Here is a 13,286-nt window from a genome sequence, read left to right as displayed (position 1 = left end):
ATGGGTAGAAACTCTAAAAAGGTAGATTCAGACTCAAAGTAAGGAAAACCTCCCAACAATTAGAGCTAACCAAAATTAGAATGGACTGCCTACAGAAACAGTGTGTACTCCCTACTTAGTGGTTTGTAAGCAAAAGTTAAGCACTTTCTATCTCTCTGAGTATGGCTGCTCCCTTCACTGGTTACAATTCTTCTCTTCTCACACCTACTTCACCCCCACCCCCATCCCACCCCCACCATCATCCCCCTTACAACTCCCTATAACCTAAATCAAAATATTTCCCAAGGTTCTGTGTTGGGTCTTGTTCTTATCTCTATACCCTTTGTCCTAAAGAATTCTATCCATTCCCATAGCTTTTACTATTAACTCTAAGTAAAAGATTTCTAAATTTATTTCCCACCTCAACCTCTCTCCCAATCAAAGAGTCTCCCATTTCCAACTGCCTGCTTGTTATCTCTATCTAGATGCCCCACTGGCACCTTAAATTAAACATTTCTATCCTTGTTTCCTTCAAAGCCAAACTTACAATTTTCTTCTGTCATTTAGAGGAAGGATGGGATAGCAGTGTTCAATCATTTGAAGGGATACAAGCTGAGGAAAGGATTATACTCACTGTGTTTGGTACACACACATACACACACACATGCATGCATGCATACATATGTGTAAGGGGAGGGCATATACCCAAACATATGTGTGTATATCTGTGTATGTACACATGTATGTATGTATATATATACGAGTACATGCATACACACATGTGTGTGCATGTATATATAAAATCTCCCCACACTCATATATATTCCCTAACAACTGAAGTTGTTTAAAATTGGAATGGGCTACCTGAAAAGCAGTGTATTGGACCAAACTGAATGTCTTAAAGCAGAAGCTAGATGACTCCTAATTGGCTAAGTTGCTGTGTGCATTCCTTTCTGACACAGTTTAGAGTAGATAGCCACTGGGGCTCCTTCCAGTTCAAAATTCTGTGACTACCCAGACTGCTGATTAGTTTCTTAACTTCTCTACCAGCCTCCAGTCGCTTCTTTCTGTAATTAGTCACAAATATAGCTACCAAAATAATCTTATTAAAGTACTGATCACAGTTGCTGTTGCTTGACCTTTGTTCTCAGAGAAGACTATGACATCAGGAAGATGACACCATGACTTGCAAGTGAATTGGATTTAAGTGAGGGAGGGCTGTGCAAGGTCAACAGCCTCACTTTGTTGTCTAGAGACATCTAGACCCAGTGGCATGATACAGATCAGGACAAGTAGATTACAGTACCTCTAAGATGAAATACTTGCAGTGGATCTCCATTGCCTACTAAATGAAGTCCAAACTCCTTAGCCTGGTATTAGTGCATTCCATGATGTGATGCTCATCAGCTTTCCATACTAACTTTCCCTCCTTTCACATGCTCTGCAATACTCCAGCCAAAGTAGACAATTCATCATTCTTTAATTCAGCTCTATGCCTTTACTCATGTTGTTCTGTCTACCTGGAATGCCATTGATGCCACATTACCGCATGTTAAAATCCTGCTCACACTTCAAAGTTTAACTTAAGTATGGCTTCCTTCATGAAGCTCTTATTGAATCCTCTCTTTTGAAAACTCTGCCTCCTAACTCCCAAAGCACTATTATCTTTAAGCATTCCATCCCTGAAATGCACTTCACCTCTTGAAATTCCTGGTTTCCTTCCAAACTCAGAGAGCTACCTTAAACATGCAACTTTTCCTGAACCCCACCCTCCAAATGCTAGTGCTTTCTTTTGCAAAACTACCTCATATCCATTGTATAAATTCTGTGTATTTGTATATGGTGTCTCCCCTATTAAAGTGTCAGCTTTTTGAAGGCAGAGACTGATTTGTTCATTGTATCAACTTCCTGATGTCATGGTCCTCTTCAAGAATGAAGGACAAACAACTTAGCATGCTACCTGGCACATACTAAATGCTTAATAAATGCTTACTGATGGATTGTAGTATTTGTCTCATTTGCTTTGTCTTTTATTTTTTCTGTATGTCTTACATTCCCCCAATAGAACTGAGGACAGAAATCATATGTTTGAATCTCTCAGAGTGCTGCTTATTTGGTTGTTATTGTTTCAGGCAGCTAGATGACCCCAGGCATGGAGCCAGGAAGATCTAAGTTCAAAGCTGGCTTCAGACATTTATTAGCTATGTGACCCTGGGGAAGTCACTTAACTCTATTTGCCTCAGTTACCTCATCTATAAGATGAGCTGAAGAAGGAAAAGGCAAACCATTCCAGGATCTTTGACAAGAAAATCCCAAATGAGACCACAAAGAGTCAGACATGACTAAAACAACTCAACAACAATGTTTGAATTTCCCAGCATACTGCCTAGAAATAGACAGAGTACTGTATATAAGAAACATTAGGAAGACCAGTTTTGCTAGATATAGTGTACACGAAAGAGTATAATATGTAAGAATACTGGAAAGGTAAGATGGGGGTCATGTTGGAAGAACTTTAAATATGAAATGGAGCATTATATTTTAACCTAGGGGCAACCAATAGGGCATCATTAAAGTTGAAACAGGGAAGAGAAATGGTCAGATTTGAGCTTTAGAGAAATTATTTAGCAGCTATATAATCAACAGATTAGAGTGGGGAGAGATTTGAAGTGGGGAGACTGGTTAGAAGGGTTTTGCTGATGATGATGAAGATAAGGAATTTCTGAACCAGGGTAGTAGCTGTGTGAGAAAGGAAATGGTATGGACAAGAGATGTTGTGGAGGTAAAAAAGACTTGATAGTTGATTGGATATCAAATTTATATATCTAGCCCTGATGTCTTTTGACCTCTAGTTCAGCATGACTGTGTGGACATCTCTACTTGGATTATCTCAAATGACATGTCTAAAACAGGACTCCTCTTTCCCACAAATATATCTCTCTTCCAAATTCCTTATGTTGTTTTTGAGGACAGCATGATTATTTCACTTGCCCAACATGGCCACCCCAGTCGTTTTTCCTTATCTGATCTTTTGTCGAGTCTGGTCCATTTTCAGCCTGTTGTAGCTCTTGCATCCATCTCAGTTTCTAGACTGATACAACCACCACTCTGGTTCAGTCCCTCCTCACCTTTCACATGGATTTATAACAGCCTCCTCCTATTTTCAAGCTCTTTTCTCTGATCCATCATCCACACAACTACCAAAATAAACCTCCTAAAGCATAGGTCTAACCATGTCACTTCCATTCTCAAGAGCCTTCAATGGCTTCCTAAGTACAGATCTGATCAGTCCATTCTCTATTCAGTAAACTCTTGTGGCTCCCTATTGACGCCAAGATCAAACACAAGATCCTCTGTTTAGCATCAAAAGCTCTTTATAAATTAATCCTCTCATTCCCCACCTTTCTAGCCTTTCCACACCGTACTCCCTATCATACACTCTTTGATCCAGTGACACTGGTCTCTTTGCTATTCCATGAACACAATCCTCCATCCCTTGGCTCTGGGCATCTTCTCCCATGTCTGGAATGCTCTCCCTCCTCATCTCTGCTTCCTGGTTTCCCTAGCTTTCTTTAAATCCTAACTAAAATCCCATTTCCTACAGGTTACCTTTCTTATCCCCCCAATTCTAGTGCCTTCCCTTTCTTATTTACTATTTATCCTGTGTAGAACCTGATTGTATATATTTGTTGTCTCCACCATTAGATTATGAACTGTAAGAGGGCAGTGACTGTCTTCTGCTTTTCTTTGTGTCCCCAGTGCTTAGTTAGCACAGTGCTGACACAAAGTAAGCACTTAATAAATGATTATTGACTAATGAAGAAGGTTCAGGGAAATATAAGCTCAGTTTATTTATTTTTTAATTACATCAAAAGACTGTGTGAAAAATACAGGAGCATCAACAACAACAACAACAAAATCTTTGTTCTTGTTCATTTCAAGAATACCATCTTCCAGGTGTTAAGAATGATCTAAGAACTCACACGCAGAAATTCTAACCCTTGTCAGGCCCAGTTCCAGAAAATGGGGACTGAAGTGAGGTGCCTGCCTCATACCACAGCACAGTGGCTTCCCAGATAGAAAGGTGGGACACATCCTGATCAGAAGGGTGGGAGGAACTGGCCATAGGCCATCATCCGAGCTACCTCTGTATGAAACAGTGTAAGCATCGAGGCAGAGACAGCCGGTCCTGAATTGCATGAGAGCTCCCTTAATTCAGCTCACAGTGATCTCTCTTGCACAATTACCTCTCCTGAATGAAACCATCTTGGATATGGACAAAAGTATGGAGAGCAGTGACTTAATTTTTTGATTAAAAAAAAAGAATGATTTATAATAAGTCCATAGGAACATTCTGTACCTATCTCTTTTCTGATTAGAGAGGTGGCATGGAGCCTGGCTCATTAAGCAGAAGTAATGAGCCAGTCCCTGTGCCACCTCTAATTAGAGAAAAGATACAGTAGGTACAACTGTACTTATAAATTGATACAATAAAAATTAGAATTATTTTAAAATATCTTTTTTTCTACTATAGTCATTAGAGACCTAATATTGAAAATGAAAAAAATAAATAAAAATAAACTTTCCAAAGAAGCATTTTGCAACAAGGAATCAAGATTAAATTTTGCTTGATTCAGTTAAAAAAAAAAAAACCAACTTCATATAAAAGTCCATACTTCCTATACTGAAGAGCTAGTTCAACATTTAGTACACTGAAAGGATTAAGACTTAGTCATCCCAAGCAGTACAGAACAGACAAATCTTATTACCCACCCAACAAAAGTTTTGGGGGGAGCACTTTGGTGCACTATAACCCTTTAAAGTACCAGTGGAAACTAAATTTAGAAAAGACTGATATTATTTAATTTGTTATTGTAGTAGTAGGGTCTCTCCTTATGGGTTTGAGAAGGGGAGAGGAAGGGAAATCATGATCACATCAGCTCTGTCACTGTTCCTGGAAGGGGTGTGTCAATCTAATCCCCTATGGCCCAACTCACCATCCTTGTACAGTTCCACCCCTCCTCCCTATACTCCATTAAGTGTGTTGTCTCCCCATATTAGTTTCTTGAGAACCAGGACTTTGTTTGCCTTTGTTATTTATCTCTGTCCTCAGTACCTAACACAGTTAACACATAGTATTTGTTTAAAAGTGTTTTTTCATTGATTCACTCAGAACATGCTGATATAATGAGCTGTATGCAACAGACTGTTTTTTAATGATTGTGAAACAAAGGATCTAAAAAACAGCTCTTTTCTCTAGAAAAGAGAACTTAGAGTCAGTTCCCTCAAAACAAAGTGGCAAGCTGAGTGGAGCATAGGTCAAGCCAAGGAAAGCCATCCACTGTGGACTGGACACAAGATCTATCAGTTAATGAACAAGCTACCCAGAAGCCAGAAATAGGAACCTGATAGGAAGTCAGTCTACCAACAGGCATTTTTGAAGCCGTTGCTGGGTACCAGGCACTGTGCTGAGTTCTGGGCACACACAAAAAAAGGCAAGATCATCAAATGGCATGGGTTTTGTAAAGGGAGAAAAGAAAAATGCTAATAAACACGTAGAGGAAAGAAGGAGGCAAAACCTTATCGTCTCTTAGGGGTTACCTAGCCCTCTGAGAAAAGGTGGCCCTAAGCCATCAGGTAGAGAAATTAATTTCATAATAAAGAAACCATAGCACCATAAACTAGCACAGAGTGGATTTAAATACTAAAGAGTAATTGTTTCTCTTTTACCCAGGAACACTGAGGGTCTTCTCCTCTCAGTTTGATTTTTTTTTTTTTTTTTTGGATTAAAGGAGCCATCCCTTGAGCAACTACTTAAAGAAGCCTATTCATTAAATGGGTGTATCTCACTCAAAGAGAGAATGCTATAAGACCTTAGCCTGAAAGGGCCAGGATTTCACATTGCATCCTGGGCCATCTCCAGTCATCCTGATGAATATTAGGCCACTGGATCCAAACGGCTCCGGAGCAGAAAGTGAGGTTGGTGACCTTGCACAGCCCTCCCTTACTTAAATCAAAGTCACCTGCAAGTCATGTCATCATCTTGATGTCATGGTCCTCTTTGAGAATGAAGGACAAACACAACAATAAAGAAATATGGTGTGATAGAAAATTACTGGACTTGGAGTCAAGACACTCCAGAAAAATAATAACTACAGGTCTTGAACCTTTCCAAAGATCTTTTTATACACATCTCATTTGGTTCTTACAATGAATAACCCTGTGAAGTACGTACTAGAGGTATTATTCTTATTCTACAGATTAGGAAACTAAGATTCAGAGAGCTTAAGTGATTTGTCCATGGTCACAAAGCTCATTAGTATCAGAAGTGGGATCCAAATTTGATAGTCTAATATCTGATATTTTGGACCCCAAATTCAGGATTCTGTATACATTGTGATCATAGGGCAAGTCACTTAACCTGCCTATGCCTCAGTTTCTTTGAATATAAATTAAAGACAATACTCCTATTACTTAAATTACAGACTTGTTATGAAGAGAGCTATTTGGAAATCTTTCAGTCAAGGGCTCTTAACTTCAAATCTGTGTCATTTGTAAAAGGATCTTGCAATCTTAATAGGCCTTTATCAATGATAACTACTGGTATTATTTTTATTATCATATGTGTTATCAAATTACTGTTTTTACTCAGAGATAATAATTACAGTAATCATAACTGAGATCCAGGCATAGAAGTAGAGTGAACAATCACTTAAAACCAATTTTTTTAGAAAGGATGGGTTGAGATTTGCAATGTCAAACTCAGAAAATGGATCCCTGCTGGCTGCATGCTGACTTAGAAAACCACAAATTAACATTATTTTTGTTGTATTGCTATTTCTATTTATTTTGTTAATCATTTCCCAATTACATTTTAATCTGGTTCAGGCAGCACTAGGGAGTTTTGCTGACCTCAGCTGTGATACCTCTGGTCTAGTTCTCCAAAAAAGGGAAAAGTGGGAAGGAGATTTCTCCATACCAGAGCTCTCAAACTCCAAAAGGAGGCTGAAAAGGAAGGACCACTTGGGCCAAACCACCTGACATCCAAAAAGGATAATTCTTGCAGAAACCTGACGGGTATTTAAGCAAGGGTGTTCTGGAGCCCCCTCAAACTGGCTATGAAGAGTCAGTTCTTTAATTTTCAGTGTAAACACTTACATCTCAGAAATCAGCAAAAACAACAAATTGGAGCTTGTCTTATTATTTTGTTGATTGCCTAAATTTAGGAAAGTGACAGAGAAAATGTTAATAATGCAGATAAAACATATCTGTGCTGTGTACATTTTTTTTCCCCAAGGAGCCAGATGTTAACCATTTACCAATAGCTCATTTGCCTAAGCTTGCCCAAACCTAAGGACATACACAGTCACACTAAAAACTGAAATCAACCATTCATTTTTAAGTGATGTTCATGTCACACAAAAGGGAAAAGTTGATATTCCTGTATAATGGTTAAATATCTCAAATGTGACCAAATCAGCAAAACACCATCCAATTTCTCCTTAATATGCAAAATAATTTAATAATCACTATGGTTCACCATAAAACTAATAAGCCCTGCTCCTATCTGCTAAATCATGATAAACTTCATTTTAAGAAAGCTTTATAAGCAAAAATCCAAAATAGATGCTTATTTATATTACAAAAGTGTTCTCTTCACAAAAGCATTCATATATCAGAGTATGTTTAAGCACCCAGACTCACCGAGCCTTTAAAATAATGATTTGACTGACTTTTTTTCAAGAAAATATAGGTCAAATGAAAGCCAATAGCCCTCAAGTTCTGAAACTTACCATTTGAACTTTGTCCAATTCTCACAGCCCCAGGGGCAAGATCTGTAACTGGACCACTAAGAGTTTTTACATCAAAAGCCATGTGGTCATCTTCCAAACCATTGATGAAGAAACTGATTTTTGTGTGATGTACCTATAAAGAAATCATCACCATTAGTTATTTTTAATTTCTTAAAATAATAATTTAAGTTTAGAGACTAATTTAGTGATTTAGTCAATCACATTGCTAGTTCAATAAATCTAAAGTGTTGATGTATAATTTAGGTGAATAGACAGATGCTTTTCGGCAATACAGTCTTTGAAAATTCTGTTCATTTTCATATTTTTCCCATCACCAAGAAATTTAGAGATCAGATGGAAAAAGTCAGAAAAAAACAAAGTAGATTGGCTGGGAGAATGCATGAATTAGACAGTGTAATGGAAAAGGCATTGAACTAGGAGTCCAAAAGAGCCAAGTTCTAGTCCCGGAGCCATCACTTTACTATACATATATTATAAAAATATAGCATTTAGCCCTGAAAGAGACTTTAAGATGATCTAGTCCTAAGTGTACAGATTTTTTTTGAAAAAGAGGCCCTAAAAGGAAAAATTGGACAATTAATCAATTGGTAATCATTTATTAAGAATCTACTATATGCTCAGCAATGAGGATAGGAATGAGGGAAGCAAAGAAGGAAGGAAGGAAGGAAGGAAGGAAGGAAGGAAGGAAGGAAGGAAGGAAGGAAGGAAGGAAGGAGGAAGGAAGGAAGGGAGGAGGAAGGAAGGAAGGAGGAAGGAAGGAAGGAAGGAAGGAAGGAAGGAAGGAAGGAAGGAAGGAAGGAAGGAAGGAAGGAGGAAGGAAGGAAGAAGGAAGGAAGGAAGGAAGGAAGGAAGGAAGGAAGGAAGGAAGGAAGGAAGGAAGGAAGGAAGGAGGAAGGAAGGAAGGGAGGAGGAAGGAAGGAAGGAAGAAGGAAGGAAGGAAGGAAGGAAGGAAGGAAGGAAGGAAGGAAGGAGGAAGGAAGGAAGAAGGAAGGAAGGAAGGAAGGAAGGAAGGAAGGAAGGAAGGAAGGAAGGAAGGAGGAAGGAAGGAAGGAAGGAAGGAAGGAAGGGAGGGAGGGAGGGAGGGAGGGAGGAGGAAGGAAGGAAGGAAAGAAGGAAGGAAGGAAGGGAGGGAGGGAGAGAGGGAGGGAGGGAGGAGGAAGGAAGGAAGGAAGGAAGGAAGGAAGGAAGGAAGGAAGGAAGGAAGGAAGCAAGAAAGAAAGAGCTTGCACTCCAGGTGCTTATATTCTATTTGCCTCCCTGAAACTCTGTTTTTTTATCTATAAAATAGAAATGGCAATTTGCAAATCTTTCACTCAAGAGCTCTCAACCAGGCATTTGTGATATTTTTAAAAGTGCTTTGTAAACCCCAATACCCCGTATAAATACTACCTATTATTGGGTTTTTTAACAATTTATTTATTTTTTAGTTTTTAACATGCACTTCCACAAGATCTTGAATTTAAAATTTTTGCCCCCTCCCCCTCTTCCTCCTCACCAAGACAGTATGCAATCTGATATAGATTCTACTTATATATTCATATTAAACATATATTCACAATAATCATGATGCAAAGAAGAGTTAGAACTTAATGGGAGGAACCACAAGAAAGAAGAAACAAAATAAACAACAAAAGAAAATGAGAGCAAATAGTATGCTTCCATCTGCATTCAGACTCCAAAGTTCTTTCTCTGCATGTTGATAGCACTTTCCATCATGAGTCTTTTGAAGTTGTCTAAGATGTTTGCACCACTGAGAAGAGTTAAATCTATCAAAGTCAGTCATCACACAGTGTGGCTGTTACTGTGTACAATGTTCTCATGGTTCTGCTCATTTCACACAGCATCAGTTCATATAAGCCTTTCCACATTTTTAAATAACATATTGCAAGATGATGGTTCTTAATCCTCTCTGCTATCAACATCTGTTTTATGAGAGAGTTCATCCATTCACATTCATAGTTATGATTACTATTTGTGCTTTCTGTCTATCCTATCTCCCTCTCACACTTCCCTCCTTCCACCCCACTTGTGCTTTTCTTTCTCCTTTCTCCCTTTTTCCTCCTCACTAGAGTTTTGCTTTTGATCATCACCTCTCTCAGTCTGCCCTCCATTCTGTCAGCCCTTTCCTTTTTTCTTCCTCTTTTCCCTTATTACTTCTTCCCTCCCTTCTACCTATCCCCTCCCTTTTATTTCCCCTCTCCCCTCCTATTTCCTATAGGGTAAATTAGATTTCTATAGCTAACTGATTATATTATTCCCTCTGAGTCAAATCTGCTGAGAATAAAATTCAAATAATGCTCATCTCCCTCCCTTCTTTCCCTCTATGGTAATAGGTTTTTGTGTTTTTTCATGGGATGTAATTTACTATTGTCTCCCTCCCCCTTTCCTCTTCTCCCAGAACAATCCCTTTTTACCACTTAATTAGATGTTTTATCACCACATCAAAGTCAACTTATACCCACTCCTTGTATCTATGTATATCCCTTTCCATCATTGTAATAAAGATACAGTTCTCAAGAGTTACAAGTGTCATCTTTCCTTGTAGGAATGTAAGTAGTTTACCCTTATTAATAAAATGGTGGGTTTTTTTTCTTTTCTGTTTATCTTTTTATGCCTCTCTTCAGTCTTGTATTTGAAGATCAAATTTTCTGTTGAACTCTGAGCTTTTCCTTAGGAAGATTTGGAAGTGCCTTATTTCATTGAATGTTGATCTCCTCCTCTGAAAGATTATTCTCAATGTTTCTGGGTAGATGATCTTTGGTTATACTCCATGCTCCTTTGCCTCATGGAATATCATATTCCTTGCCCTCAAATATTTCAATGTAGAAGCTGCAAGGTCCTGGATAATTCTGACTGTGGTTCCATGATATTTAAATTGTTCCTTTCTGGTTGCTTGCAGTATTTTCTCTTTGACCTGGTAATTTTGAAATTTGTCTACAATATTCCTTGGCATTTTCAACTTGGGATCTCTTTCAGGAGGTGATTGGTGAATTCTTTCAATGATTATTTTATCTTCTGGTTCTAGGACCTCAGGGCAGCTTTCCTTGATGATTTCCTGAAAGATGCTGTTTGGGCTCTTTTTTTCATCATAGTTTTCAGATAGAACAATAATTTTTAAATTTTCTTTCCTGGATCTATTTTCCAGGTCAGTTGTTTTACCACTGAGGTATGCTATGTCTTCTTCTATGTTTTCATTCTTTTGTTTCCATCTGACTGATTCTTGGTATCTCATAGAGTCATTAACTCCCACTTGCCCAATTCTAATTAACAAATTGTTTTCTTCTATTAGATTGCAGATCTCCTTTTCCATTTGGCCAATTCTGCTTGAATTAGCTCTACAAGGAGATGATTTCTTCAGTGTACTTTTTTCTATTTGGCCAATTGTATTTTTAAGGACTTGTTTTCTACAGTCAATTTTTCTAAGCTATTGACAATCTCTTACATACCTTTCATTTCCTTTCTCAATTTTGCTTGTACCTTTTTTATTTAATTTTAAAATCCTTCTTGAACATTTCCAAAAATGTTTTTTGGTTTTGAGACCATTTCATATTCCCCTTTGAGGTTTTGGATGTAGGTATATTGACAATACTATCCTTTTCTGAATTTGTGCTTTGATCTTCCCTGTCCCCATAAAAAGAATTCATGTTCATTTTCCATTTCTGCTTTTTGCTCATGGTGTATGCCTATTTCCAGGCTTTAAAATTTGATCTCTCCTGCTAGAGTGCAGGGGGTACCAACCCAAGCATCTTGTGCTGGGATCCTGGGACTTGGTTGCTGGCTTTGTGCGCTGGGGCCTCAAGTTCTGGCAGTTGGAGGCTATAGGGGTCTACTAGCTTACCTGGTGCTTGGCTGGGGTCAGCAGCACCAGAGCTCTCAGGATGGGGGTAGACAGTCTGGCCTCTGGAGAATGCTTACTCACCTGGGATTCTTTAAAGCACTCAAAAGTTTGGCTTGTGGAGGATGTCTGCCAGGCTGGACTTATGCTGAAACACCAGGAGATTAGGCTGTTGAAGAACAGTAGCAGATGTGGTACTTTTCTGATAGTTCCCCTGTCTATACTGAGGCACCCAAGGGGTCCTGGTGTTGGTGCTTGCCTGCTCCACCACCATGGGGCTCAGGATATCCCCCTGGTTTGCTGAGCTGGGGCTTGCTGCTGGTTTGCTGGAATGCTTCCCATCCTGTACTGCTCCTCCTCTCCCAGAGTGAGAGAGCCTAAGCTTCCTAGGCTACAAGTCTGTTGCACCCCAACTTTCAGCTAACTTAGCTGTTCTAGCATTTTCCCTGGTGTGATATTTCCTGAGCTTTCAGAATTCAATAAGGGAGGGTGAAAGCAACTTCTTATTCCATCTTGGCTACCAGAAGTCCCCCTATTATTATTTTTAATTAAATGTGTTATCAAATTATTGTTTATATTCACAGACAATAATTAGAATGATCATAATTGTGTTAAAGTATCGAAGTAGGTTGAGTAATTCAGTCTAATACAACAAACATTTATCAAGTGCCTACTCTGTGCCAGGCACTGTGATATGCACTAGCAATACAATTAATACAAAGACAGTCCTTGCCTTCAAGGAGCTTACAATCTAAACAGGGAAGACAACAAGCATCAAGAATCAGGACAGCGTGGGGGGAGGAGATGGGATTGGGGCATACCAGGGATCATCTCATCCCATGGAGTTGGAAAATCAGGTGAGGCAGCAGATTCAGAGTGGAGTGAGCCATCACTTAAAATCTATTCCTATAGAAAAGAGAAGTTTAGATCAATGGTGTCAAACTCAAATAGAAATGGAAGCCTGTGGCCCCATAGAGACTCTGAAACCACAAATTAGCATTATGTGTGTTGTATTTTATGCTACCATATATAGTAAGGGAGCCTGGTTGAATATGTAACTATAGAATATATTAAAAAATCAATAGAAGGAATTGGGGGGAGTGGAACACTCAACAAAAATGAAGAATTTTGGAAGAGTAGTGGGTTAGAGGAGAAAGATAATGAATCCTACTGATATGGTGGGTTCAATGTGTTGGTGATTGTTGTGTTCATCCTTCGTTGCCAAAGAAGACCATACCATCAGAGAAATGATGACAAGACTTGAAATTGACATTGTTTTGAGTGAGGGAGGGCTGGGCAGGTCACCAGCCTCACTTCTCCTCCAGAGTTGTCTGAATCCAGAGACCTGATATTCACCAGGATGACTGGAGATGGACCAGGATGCATTGGGAGACCTTGTGATAAGTTTGAAGTATCCACTAGGTAGTTGGTGATGTAGGCCTAGAGTTCAGGGAAGACACTAGGGTATGGGAGTGATCTTCATGGAGATGAGAATGCATACAAATAGGAACTAATAAGATTCCCAAGTGAGAGTGTTGAGAGAGGAGAAGACTGCCCAGGACAGAGCCAAAACAGATAGTTAGGGACCACCGTATTAAAGAATAGCCAGCAAAAATCACACAAGTAATAAGCAACAAAGAAGAAATTCCCTTGTAGGT

The 13,286-nt window shown here is 39.0% G+C and overlaps 1 protein-coding gene across 1 annotated transcript in view; it reads right to left on the bottom strand.

The window, feature by feature from the left end:
• USH2A (usherin) overlaps nt 1–13,286 on the bottom strand; it is a 990,439-nt gene that overhangs the window by 908,004 nt on the left and 69,149 nt on the right. The window contains exon 3 of the mRNA XM_072647832.1: nt 7,773–7,905. Within this exon, the coding sequence (XP_072503933.1) occupies nt 7,773–7,905 (133 nt within the window). The remainder of the gene's footprint in view (nt 1–7,772; nt 7,906–13,286) is intronic.

Source organism: Notamacropus eugenii, chromosome 2 (genome assembly GCF_028372415.1).
Source record: "Notamacropus eugenii isolate mMacEug1 chromosome 2, mMacEug1.pri_v2, whole genome shotgun sequence".
Lineage (NCBI taxonomy): Eukaryota > Metazoa > Chordata > Mammalia > Diprotodontia > Macropodidae > Notamacropus > Notamacropus eugenii.
This window is presented reverse-complemented; position numbering and strand designations above follow the sequence as displayed.